The 12,986-nt window shown below is 50.0% G+C and overlaps 1 protein-coding gene across 4 annotated transcripts in view; it reads right to left on the bottom strand.

Moving 5' to 3' along the window:
• Positions 1–12,986, bottom strand: part of NTM (neurotrimin) — a 350,196-nt gene that overhangs the window by 42,919 nt on the left and 294,291 nt on the right. For all 4 annotated transcript variants that reach the window (XM_062508540.1, XM_062508541.1, XM_062508539.1 and 1 more), the window contains one exon: positions 5,890–6,122. In XM_062508540.1, the coding sequence (XP_062364524.1) occupies positions 5,890–6,122 (233 nt within the window). The remainder of the gene's footprint in view (positions 1–5,889; positions 6,123–12,986) is intronic.

Below are 12,986 nucleotides of genomic sequence, written 5' to 3'. Positions count from 1 at the left end.
AGATGAAAGGAAGGAATTTTTTCAATGAGGGTGATGGGATCCTGGCACAGGATGCCCAGAGAAGCTGTGGCTGCCCCATCCCTGGAAGTGTCCAAGGCCAAGTTAGATGAGGCGTGGAACAACTTGGCCTAGTGGAAGGTGTCCCTGCCCATGGCAGGGATGGAACTAGGGAGTTGTTAAAGTTCCTTCCTATCCAAAAGCACTCTGAGATTCCGTGCCTTCCCTTCTTGCCAGCCTCCCTATTACCTCCTTCTAACAGTGTTAACTCACCCAAGCACTGTCCACCTCCCCATCCCTCCCACTCTTTACACCAGCAGGCTCATCCAAAAGCTCTGGGAAGGAACAGCATGGTGGGACAACCCCAGTGGGATGCAGCACGCCTGGCTCCCTCCAGCAGCAGCACGGACATGAAACTGGGGCAGCCTGAAGCTGTAGCAAGGGCAGAATGTGAGCCCAGAGCAAACTCTTCCACAGTACAGACTCTGGAGTCTCTTTTCCCTCTCTGCTCCCACCCCACAATATAATTGCTAATTAATAATAACGTTTAGTTCTCAGATAGCACATTCCATCTTCAAAGACCTCTGTCGACATTAATGAATTAATCCTCATCAACCCCCCTGTGAAGTAGGTGACAATTATTATCTCTGCCGCACAGATGTTAAACTGATTTGCAAAGAGGTCAAGTGACTTTGGGGAGGCTGGAGGGACTCTGGCCAGGTAGGAGGCCACTCCACAGGGGAACATGGACAAGCACATCCCAGAGAAGCAAAGGCTGGGACCCGAGGGTGTGGGGGAGATGGAGAGATCCAGGGGCAGTAATGGATGTGGGACCTGCAGAGATGCTCCCTGAGGGCAGAGCAAAATGAGGATAAAGAGCCAAAAACTAGGCCAGTGCGTGAGAGCTTGTGAGAGACCTTCAGTCCTCCACAACAGCCCGGATACAAAAGGCAAGGATGTTTTGACAGAGGGACAATGATTAGCAACAAAAGAGAGACGGGGAAGGAACACATCAGTCAAGGAGTCGAGAGTGCAGGCAAAGTGAGGGAGGGAGGATTTCCATTTTGTTCCGCTGGCTTCCTCCCCTCCACTGCTTTGGGGAGTCTCTCCCAGCTCCCCCATGCCTTTTAGGAGTTATTATCTAAACCTGCTTTTGCTTCTAGAAGGAATAGCTGCTCCCACGGGGGAAATGTGTAAAATCACCAGTAAATCCATGCCAGAAGCGGGGGGAGCATCTTGCCCAGTGTGAAACTCAGCCCGTGGCTTCAAACGCGACCAATGTCTGCACATCCTCTGCCACCGGTGTGCAAATCCCTTTTCCCTCTTTGCTCCCAGAACTCATGGCATTGGTGGCAGAGGCTCATCCCCACAGGTAAGGTGGTGATGACTACAGGGACTGAGCCCTCCTCCCAGCAAAGACATTTCCCAGGCACCCAGGCAGCAAAACAGCGACAGAAAGTTCTCCTTGTTATCCCACGAGTGAAAGGGGCTTGTGGCATCAAAGAAAATTAATTGGGCAGAGTTTGGCGGATGAAACAAAGCCGGCTCGGGCACCGCAGCCCCACCGGTGGCTTTATCTCACCGGCACAGACCTTGGCAGTGCTGCTCCCCGCGCGGGGACAGGTGCCACCAGCACTGCCACCTCTGCCCCCCGCCGCCCCCCGCCACCTGTGTCCACAGCCCCCCGACTCCGCAGAGAAGGTAATTAACTCCCAGACAAAGGCAGGGATTTGAAGATTAACCTGGGGCTCCAGAAGGAGTGGGGAAAACTCATTTACACCAAACAAAAGGGGAGGGGTGATTAGTTGCTCCAGTGACAACAGCAAGAGCCAGATAGGGCCAGGGAAACTGATAAAGAAGCGGGGAAAGCGCTAATATCCCCCAGTTGCCTGCTTTTGCCTTTTATTTTTTTTTCCTTTCTTTCTTTCTTTTTAAGCACTAAAATTCCACCATTTTCTATCATGCAAATTCGTGTGCCTAAGTGAGATTAAACTCTGGCAGGCTCCGTGCCTCCTTCCCCAAGTCCATTTCCTACACTGAGATAAGGCCAACTTCCCTTAATGCATCTTACAAGGCAGGGGGAGTGTTTTGCAGGCACGCATTGGAGACGGCTTATTATCAATACAAATAACAGCTTTTCAGATATCGTCCTTCTCCTCCTACCTCCCCTCTCTCCTTTAAACCCAGGAACCCGGAGAATGTCTTAAATAGCTGAAATGTCCTGCAGGGAGCAGGGGGAGGCTGTGCCTGAGATGCTGCTGCAAGAAGTAGGACTTGCTAAGGAAAGCAGAATAGGATACAGGAGAGGAGAGGAAGGAAAAGCATCACTCCTCGGAGGTCAGAGGGACCTAAATTCTCTTCCTCGCTCTGGGTTTCTGCCCCAGTCCAAGTTCACAGCTTGCCCATTTCAAGTGGTGCTTCCTTGGATCCTGTTTCTTTGGGATTTACTCCCAAAAAACATCTCACTCTCCCTAAGGTCCAAGGCAGATTTCTGCAAACACAGGCAGTGCTGTTTTTTGGTCCTTTGTCTGGTTTTATGTCAACTCCTCCTAAGAAGGAATGAATGCTGAAGGAGTGGGAACACCTTCCAGACCTGCAAATGACAGGGATGCTCCCTGAGCTACTCATTTTAGCTCTGTCTCTAATCCAGGTGCATTTTTTTCAGGAGAGATCCAGGTACTAAGAACCTTTGTCCCTTTGGCAGCTCTGTTGTTGGCTGACATCAGCTTGGCACCACCAGCCTGACCCCATTTAGAACAGACCCCAAAACAGCAAGTTTGAACTTTGGTGCATTGGGTGCCAAGGGTCTGCAGTCTCGTTCCTGAGCTCATTTGTCCCACACTAGCACAGAAGCACCCACCTGCTATTCCTGGATCAGCAGCAATCACCTTTTCCCTTTTGTACCAGGTTTTTAAGACTGACAAGTGTGTCTGAAAGCCTGGCCAATGAGGAAAGGTGGGAAAAACAGAGTTTGGATGGTTTCAGAAAGAAGGCAGCTAAGGAGCACAAGGATAACAACCTTCCCAAAAGCAAAAGGTTATTACAGAGGACACTGATCAATTGTTCCCCACATCCACTGGGAATAGGCTGAGAAAAACTCCACTCCATTTGCAACAAAGAAGGTTTAAGTTAGATATTAGCTATACATTTTCTAATTAAAAAGGTAGCAAAGCGGTATAATAGATTGTCTGGGGAGGCTGAAAAACCTGCTTTGTTACAGATTTTCAAGAATAGCTTTCACATGTGCGTGGCAGAGAGGTCTCTGCCTGGTTGCAGGGAGACAGGATAAATTAGGTCTTGAGGTGTCTTCTCCCACCTATTTTAGGATCTCGGCCATCCAATAGAATCAACCTAGAAATAAATGTGCAGCTCACACCTTGCGGCAGTGTGGGAATCCTCAGTTCTGGGTGTTTCTACCTGATTCTCCCCGTGGGGATCATTCCTGAGCCTCATAACCTGAAGGAATATCTTTCTCCCACTCCAATCCCGCTCCTGTCTTTTGCTCTCCCTGCTCCCAGAGCTCTGCTTCCCTCCAGCAGCCCTTGGCCAAAATCACAGATGCCCTTCACGCATAGCTGTCTCCCAGCGATATCCCCTGAACCTGGGGAGGAGGAGGGATGCAGGTACGGGCTCAGAGTGCCTGGGCCTGGTTGATATGCACCCATCCTGCTTGCCTGGGGGAGCAGCAGGCTGCTGCAATCCTGGCTGGAAGGGGAAGAGCTCCTTGCCCACCCCCCCGGCATCCAGTCCCCTTGGAGAGCACTGCCCGCCCCGGGGCATGATTTAATTGCATCCTGAGAGGCTGGAGTGCTCCTGCCTCCAGAGCCGAGCCCCCAGGCCCTTTGCTGGTGCAGCAAGGGGAAATTCAGGACCTGCTTAGAACAACCTGCACACCTCCCCTTTCCTGGCTAAACCTGTTAAAAACCTCTTTTCCTACTTCCTCACATCACCTCTCCTTTCTTATCAGGAAGGGGCAAAATGTCCAAGGGGCCTGTGCTGAACCTGGCACACCCTGAAACTTGGCGCTGAGCCACCCTGCTTTCCTAGGAGGGGGAATAAGCACCACTTCCCACAAGATGAATGTCATTTTGAATAGGATTATTCCAGAATACATATTTATAGGGCCCATATTCCAAGGCAGGAGAGTTAATCCTGGCACCCGAGTCCAATTTTCATCGAGGTCATTAAGGCAGGTTTTCCTTTAATTGGACATGATAATTCACTTTCATGTCCTGCTCTGAGAAAGGGCTGGATGAGCCAAAGAACAGCTCTTCAAATTAGGGGGCTTGCTCTCCAGAGCTGGAATTTCTGCCGGTGACAGGAAGATCTTCAGCACATTACAGGACTGGGTCCATCACTGAATCATCCCGTACTTAACTGCTGCAAGGAGTTAAGCTCTGACCTTTTCCTGCAGTACCCAAATATCTCTTCCTAATGATACAGAAAGACACGGGAGGGATGGGCCTGGATGTCTGGTGATACAGGAAATTTAGGTCAGGAAATGGGAATCAGAAGAGAACAGATAGAAATTGTCCTGCATCACTCCAGCATCTGATAGCGACTTCAGAACTTGCTGGTGATCGACTTTGGCTTAAGAAACTCAGGCAGGTAATAAGAGATTGCAAGATAAACAGCCAGAATCGGGGCTGGCAATGCATCCACTTCACCTCCGTGCTTAATGGAGATGGAGAAAGCCCGGGTCTGGTTAGTCAGCTTGATTACTTGAAGAGGAAAAGGAAAATGAAAAGGGAGGGAAGAGGAAAAATAAAGGCCCTGAGTCGGGGTTTTTTCCCCACTTCTATTCATTAGGCTGTCAATAGTGCTCAGGCCTGGAATATCGACAGCGGATTAGCTCAGCCCGACTTTGTGTACAAGACCAGTGCCTTTTTAACCCAGCTTGTTTCCAAATCAATACACCCATCAGCATTCGAAAATTAGCCCGAGACGAGATTCCAATACTCAAGCTGGTGTGTCATGTTAAGAGGGCTCCCGGACAAATCACAGAAAGAAGCAGGAGGAAAAAAAAACAGTTACTAGTAAAGGATTAGAAATTTTCCATTAATCTTCCCCCAGGCTAAGAGCTCATCAGGCTCTGTGTGTCCATCCACGAGGCTCCCCCTTGTCCAGTTCTTGTCCTGCCACATGGACACAGGTTCTATGTCCATCTGCTTGACCATCACATGTGACCACATCTGCCTGTCCCCTCTTGAGAACTTGTGTGTGCTCACACACTTGCTGAAGAACACAAGTAGGCATCCACTTAGCCACCAAAAATGCTCCAGCATCTTGGGCTGGTCTTTCTCCTCCTCTTCCTCCTCCAAAAGTATGGAATTTCAACACACAAACACATATTGTTGCTAGGCATACACACACCCCCACAAAGCACACAAATCTGCCAGCTCTCTCTTTTCCCCCAACACAAGTTTTACTTCAAGCACTGCCTCCAGCTTGGAAAACAAAAAAACATCAAAAAACAACAACAACAAACAGCACCATGGGCTTGGCAGTGACCGTGTCAGGAGGCAGAGCTGCCTGTGTCAGAGCCCTGGGATTATGTCAGGAAAGTTGGAAAAAACCAAGCCTGAGAGAGTTCAAGAGGCATTTGGAGAATAACCTGGGACGCATGGTGTGACTTTTGGGGATGGTGCTGTGCAGGACCAGGAGTTGGACTCTGTGATCCATGAGGGTCGCTTGCAATTCAGCAAGTTCTCAGATTCTGTGATAATCATTACCCAGCTTGGGATGATCCAAACTTGTGGATCAGCCTCTACTTCTGCACCAAACTGTGCCACATGCTCAACACAGGAGCAATGAGAGGAGAAGACACCAGGGCAAAAGGATCAGAAAGCAAATTTTCAAGCCCTACCCCTCTATGGACTCCCTTCTTCTTACCTTGCACGATGAGATGGACACGCGATGTCTTGGGGTGATTGTCTGTCTGCACGGAGCAGGTGTAGGGGCCCTCATCGTACACATCTACATCCTGGATCTGGATGCTGTACTGGGTTTTGGTGTTGGCCAGAAGCACCACCCGAGGGTCCAAGCACCACTTGTCATTGCCGGCATAGAGGATGCTGCTGCGGTTCAGCCAGGCCACTCGGGTCACCCGGTTGTCCACGGAGCACCTGGGGAGAGGCAGAGAGGTGACCCATCAGTGAGCTGCTCTTGGGCGCTCTCCCTCCCTCCTTTCCAGCCCTCCTGGTCCTCCTAGCACTATTTTTAGCTTTGCTGTCAGCAGGACTTTCAGAGACCAAGTGCTTTCAGTGTCCAAAGAGGACAAGGTCAGCACTTTCCCTGCGGTGCTTAGGGCACCAATATCCATCCAGACCCACGTCTCCAGAGATTTGACCAACAGCTTTGCAAAGTTTTCAGACACAGGGAGGTCAGAGCCACCCAGCACCAGCCTTTCACTCCTCCATTCCAATATATTCTTTTGCAAACTTCCAGGTAAATATACCTGAGCCCAAACCTCCATCCTGAGTCCACACATTTTTTGGGAGTGCAGGTTGTTACTTCCTGCCCAAATCCATCACTTGTCAATCTCTCTGCAGACCTTCATATCCCTGCAGCCACACAAAGAAATGCAAAGTGGTACTGGGAAAGCTTGTGCTGCTTCACAAAGGAGCAAGGGAAATTTATCTTTGGAGAAAGCCAGCTCTGACACACACTTCTAAAGAGAAACCTTGAACATCTCACCATTTGTCCCCTCTGTCAACTTTTCCTTCTGTACCCATCACCAGCACTGCTGCCCTCAGTTGTGCACCTCACCCCAGCTGAGCATTTCACTTATCCAGGGATGCCTTGGAGGTAGAAATCCTCTATATTCAGCCTCAATAAGCACTTGAGTTCCCCATGGAGACAACACAGTGCAGACCTAAAAAGTATTTTGATCCTGAAGGAGATTGTTTTCCTGTCAACATTAGCTGGAATCAGTCTTGCTCCTCCCAAAGTGTTCTGCCAGCCCTGTGAGTCCCCATCCTCCTGTCCCCAAGCCAAGTTTGGATCCTCCCATTGCCACAAATCATCTCCAGGCAACCATCAAGACCTTCTCTAAGCAGCAGAAACCTGCAGCCCCCATAGCCAGCTAAACCCCTGCTTCTCTGAGATATTTTGGGATTAGAGCCATTGGGATTTAGCCATGCTTTGCAGAATGCTGGTTCCAGAGCATAATGTCTCTTCATAAAAGTACTCAGCCTAAGATCCACTGTTTATATTCTTCCCCAAACTACTTCATTACTTGTGCAGTGGCTGGGATGCAAATTAACTCAGAGGGATTGAGAGGGAGCCCAGCAGTTTCTGGGATGTCTCACTTAGGGTAACTTCAAGGAGTGTAAGGGACTGAATGAGCTCGATGTGCCAGATCACACTAACAGGTAAAGGCAAGGATGGGTATATCTGTGGCATGTGGACTTGTCCTGGACACTATGGGGAATATGTCCTTTCTCTGGGTGAGCTATCTCCTTACTGGGGGTCCCTATAGCCTGCCTTGGGTGGGGATTCACCTTTTCTCCAAGGTAACAAGTGACAGGACAAGAGGAAAGGTCCTTAACTTGTACCAGAGAAGTTTTGGATTGAACATTAGAGAATATTTCTTCACTGAAAGGATGGTCAAGCCGTGCCACAGGCTGCCCAGGGCAGTGCTGGAGTCACTGGAGGGATCTAAAAGCCACATAGAGGTGGCACTTGGGGACATGGGTTAACGAAGGACCTGGCAGGGAATAGTTGGACTAGAGAAGCCAGAGAAGACACAGGTACCCAACTGGGGACAAGTTGTCTCATCTCATTCAGCCTCTTTATGGAACCTCTTTGGCCTCAGTAATTACAGGAGAAGCCAAAATATCCCACCCAGCCTCAACACACAACTTTTGGAAGTTAGGGGTGACAGAGGAGACCCAAGGTGAGACCTGTTGTCTGCAGCACAGGACACCCCTGATTTGCCAGTACCCATCTCCTGCTCTATCTTCCCTCTCTGGTGTGAAAAACAGCCAATAAATTAAACAATTTTACTACTGTTCCATAATGATATTACGATAATAATAAATTAAATGTGAGCAGATTTTTATGATCTACATAAAAAAAAGCAATAGATTCAGTCTGGGCTGAACACCAAGAACTTGGCTCTTGCTCTCAGCTGCATTACAACTTGAGTAAACGGCCTGAGAGTTTAGTTGCACAAGTTGAATTAAACTGGAGATTTCTTCCCAGAGGATGGGTTTAGTCTATTGAACTCCAAATCTCAGCTCTGCTGGTAGCTCAGACCTATGGGGCACAAATAAAATGAAGTGGTTATTTGGTGTTTGGCTCTGGTATCATGAAATAGGCTCCTGTGGTGGTGGTTCTGCACAAACACAGGGGTGTCCAGGGCTGGGTGATGAGAAACCAGACATGACTTGAATTTCTCAACCAGACGTTACCTTGAAGAGCTGTAAGCAGGCTGAACTAAAAATATGTATTTCCTCTCTCCTCCTCCACACCAGTTTTCTTTATGAAATGCATCAGCTTGGAGATCCTTGGATAATAATGGAGCCAGACAGTGTGCAATCCAAGCATTCCCTCTATCATATGGGCATTTAAGTGCTTTTGAAAAGCAACGGGGCTCAGGTAACGCATGAGGCAACAGTGAAATAAGTGCTTTCGCCCTTCACAGCACCCGGGCACAATCTCTCCTTATCACCCAGACACGCTTCCCTGTCCCTGGGATCGGCAAGCTTCAAGCTGTTACTTTATATTCTTCCCTGCCTCTTAAAGCTCATGAGCCTATATATATATATATATATATATATAATAAAGCGCAGCATCGGCTCCTGGGAAAGAGGTGCTTTGACCTCTGGGTAGGCTGGGCTATTTAGGGATTGGCAGTTGTGCTCCTTCCTGAGCTGTTTCCAAGCACTGTGCTCCTCCTGCTCCTCCTGCTCCTCCTCGCACAAGTGCTGGTTGGGGTCCCCGTGGCCGAGGTTCATCACAGAGACCTGATGCTCTTCCAGCCCCTCCATCTGCTCCTCTTTCCCTCCTCCAGCAGCTCCTCTCTCCGCAGCCCAGTGCAGGGATGGGAAGCCTTCTCTCCCACACATGGGCAGCTGAGCGGAAAGCCTTTGGCTTTGGCCAGGAAGCCACACTCCAGGCACAGGTGGAGAGCAAAGCCACCACCGAGCCCACAGCCTCCCCTCTTCCCACCCTGCTCCTGGCAAAGTGCAAAGCCCTGGGATGCCTCCTCCACTTCACTGGAAGCTCTCACTTTCCCTCTCACCCCGTGCTGTGCCAGGGAAGGAGGGGAGGGAGAGGTCCTTGGGGTGCCGGAAAGCAGTGCTTGCCTCCAAAAAGATGATCTAAAAACAATTAAGCACAGATGAGGTAATTTTTGCTCTCAAGATCCTTAATACTTATTCCACTCCGGCTCAGACAGCAAGGACTTCTTTTCCAGGAAGATGAAAAACTGCTGTGTGCCAGCATAAGGTGGAGATGATACTGCTCTGGATACTGCTGCCTCTCACTGCTCTTTCTTCCCCAGTAAACCCAGAGTCCCAAGCCTCGGGGTTTCTCCTCTGGGAGATGGGAGCACTAACTCACCACTGCAACACCATCCTGGAGCAGGTAGGGATGGTTTGTAGGGAGATGCAGCTCCTCACGCTGCACCAGATCCTCTGCTCCCTGCAGCCTCTGAGGGCAATGCAAAATGACCGCAAATTTGGGGATTTTTAGAGAGGTACAGGCACTGAGAAAAGGTGAGAGCTGCAAATCTGTATCCTCCCCACCTGTCCCAACCCACCTGCTCATCCCTTGCCCTGCACTCCCCCATCTATGACGTGTGATGGGTGCAAAGGGAATACAGGCTGGCGCTGCCCCTTCTGCATCTGTCAACATCTCCCACCGCCAAAACGTCCAGGCTTTGTTATCCACCCTCTTCTATCACGTTGGTCCATTAGGGACTGGCCACTCTCCCCCAAAGTGATATTCCCAAACATTCCCACAGCCTGAGGGCTGAGCTCATGCAGCCAAAGGGTCCCACAGGTGCAGCCCACAGCCCACCTGGCTGCAGGGACAGCACTCAAAGACAAATTGGAAGAGGGAAAGCAACACCATAAGGATTCTGCCAGGGAGCACAAAGATGATCTGTGCTGAAAATGCCAACAAAGCCATCAGTGGGGACAAGACAGCCTCACAAACAAGTACCAGGAATAAACAAGCAGCAGGGTGCTGACGCCGATTTCCCTGACCACTGATCCCCCCTGTGCCACATCCAGCCCCCAGCACCTCCCCACGACTCCAGAGCAGACACAGATGGCACACACCAGCAGTGATGTACCCCTCTGAATTTCTCTCCTTACTTTCTCGAGTTTGCACACAAAAAATGACAGGAGAGGAGGTGGGCAGGCAGTGGGGGGAAGGAGGTTTTTAATTACTGAAGTGTAGTAATTGGCACACAACACTTTTTTGTTGCCTCTTATGCAGATTGCTGGTGTTCCAGAGGGCTGGGCTGGAGAGCACAGATTGTCTCAACCCAGCAGGACACAGAAGAAATGAATAATGTTAATTAGAACTGAAAAGAGCTCAGCAAAATTACCAACCTGATTGCTGCTTTCATTGCAATTATCAAGGTACAAGCTCCATCAGGGGGAAGCAGGGATGGGGCTGAGCCTGGCTCACCCCAGCAAATGTGGAGGCCCAGCCTGGGCTGTGACCAAATTGACCCTCCCCAGGCTCATTTCACCTTCCACCACCCCCCCCGTTTTCATGGCATTCCCACCCTAGAGAAATCTTCCTAAATCCTGGACACTTGATGGAATTTCACAGCTGCATTGACCTGAGTTCTTTAGGCTGGAAAAAACTTTTAAGACCATTGAGTCCAAAGATTAACCCAGCACTGCCAAGCTAACCCCTAAACCATGTCCCCAAGTGCCACACCCACCATCAAGCATCCCCAGATGTCTTTTCATTTACTTCCCAGTCTAACTCAGCCATTCCCACACACTTCCAGATTTTTAATCAATCCCACACCAGCAATGTTTTCTCTCTGCTATGAGCTAAATCACACTGGAGATCAGGAATAAGTTTGGGGTTTATCTTAAAATTGGGTGCAAATCCTCCCACTGAGGCTGGGTAAGATGACAAGAGGCCCTGGCCCTGCCTTGTCCCCAGCTTCTCATGTCCCAGACATCACCTTCCATCCTCTGCTCTGTCAGCCAAGCTATGAATGATCAACTAAAGCAGCCCGCCGCCGGAGGCAGAGCTCCACATCTCAGATTTATTTCTGTGATTATCACATTTTATTGTTATTTATTAGGATTAATTAAAGGCTGGGCTGTGAACAACTCAATCCCAGTCAGGCACAGTCTCACAGACTTTCCTGTGGTGTTTAGAAGAGAATTTTGGCCATCAGTTCCTGAGCAAAAGGAAAGCTGGGGCCAGACAGTGCCATGCTCCTTGGGACAGACACTGCCCACGATCCTGCAAGGCTGGGATGCCCATGCTATGGACAGCCTGACATATGGATATCACACAGAACATGGTCTGAACACTTTTTAGCTAATAAATATTGAGCCAAACCTCTCATTGTTACAACCCAGTCTGGTTTCACTCTCTTTGCTGCATTGGGATAAGTCATGCACCAGCAATATCTCCCAATCCAGCCCTTCTCCAGCAGGATTTGCAGCATCTGCTCCCTTTCCATGCACACCCATGCGTTTGCTCATACACCTTCCCTGCAGCATCATCTGCTCACATCCACAGGGCTGCCCAGTGCTGCCCTGCACACCAACCCCACACAGCACACACTCAGAGCACGTGTGTGCACCTGCACACATGGGGAACAGCCTGTGCTCCCCCAGCAATCACCCCATTCTGCTGGAGCAGGGACACACAGCTCAAGCCGCGGAGCTTGGAGGGCAAGGTTGGATGTGCTGGTCACAGGCTCCTTGCAGGAGACATTTACAGTGGAAGTTGTGTTGGATTAAAATGTCCATAGGTTCGGTACTGCTGAAAGCCCCCAGTGCGCAGTCAGGGACTCCAATGGGGGCTGGAGGCTCAGCCCTGCTGGGGTGAGTGGCTGTGACCAGGTTCTTGGCATTCCCATCCTCACCTGCTCCTCAGGACCAGCCCAGTCATCCTTGCCCTCACTCTGAATTTGGCTGGAGGGCATCCCTGGAGCTCCCACTGATGTGACACCACCAAAGACACAGCCTGAGGAGGTTTTCACAGCACAGAGTGGCTCACAGGAGCAAGAAACCTCTTCCCCACATGGGGAGCCTGGTTCCTGACAAGCAGGAGCTGACCCAGCGATTAACTCAGCCGCAGGGTCTGACAGGAAAGGGGGGTTCCTGCTGGGGCTGGTGCCTTCCTCCCACCCCCCATGCAGCAGCCAGAGCATCTCCAAAGGCTGTGAGGTGCCTTAGGATCTACTGCCACCCCAGTGCCTCTTCAAAATAACACTGAGCTGGTCAAAAGGAATGCTCAGAAGAAAAAAAAAAAAATAAAACAAACCAAACCAGCCAACCAACCAACCAACCAAACAAACAAAAAACAAAACAAAAAAACAACCCCTTTGTGCTCCCCCCTCTCTTCACTGCACACACACAGTTCTACGTTGCTCGTTGCAAAGGGAGTCAGGGCCCTGGACTGGGAGGTCCTGCCTTTCCCACTGGCTCATGCAAGTTCCTGCCCTTCATTCCTGCCCTCTGCAAGGCTTTAAAGATATTTGGCACCTCCTTGCCAGGGAGTGCGAGTTAACTTGTGTTTATAAAGTACCTGATCTCCTCAATTGAAAGTTTATACATGCAAATGATTCACACTAATTACATTAATAATAATACTGGGCTCAAAAAGATCCGCCTTGGTTCACTGCCCGGGATTCACAGAGCTGCAAACAACTCCCAGTGTGCTGCCTTAGACACGGTTATTGGCAAACGCCAAGGAAACAGGAGGAAACCGGACTGGGAAGGGAAGAAGAGCTGCAAAAAGAGCTGGAGCTCCTGCTGACCGAACATCAGGCAGGG

This window comes from Cinclus cinclus, chromosome 25, assembly GCF_963662255.1.
Source record: "Cinclus cinclus chromosome 25, bCinCin1.1, whole genome shotgun sequence".
Taxonomy (NCBI): domain Eukaryota; kingdom Metazoa; phylum Chordata; class Aves; order Passeriformes; family Cinclidae; genus Cinclus; species Cinclus cinclus.
This window is presented reverse-complemented; position numbering and strand designations above follow the sequence as displayed.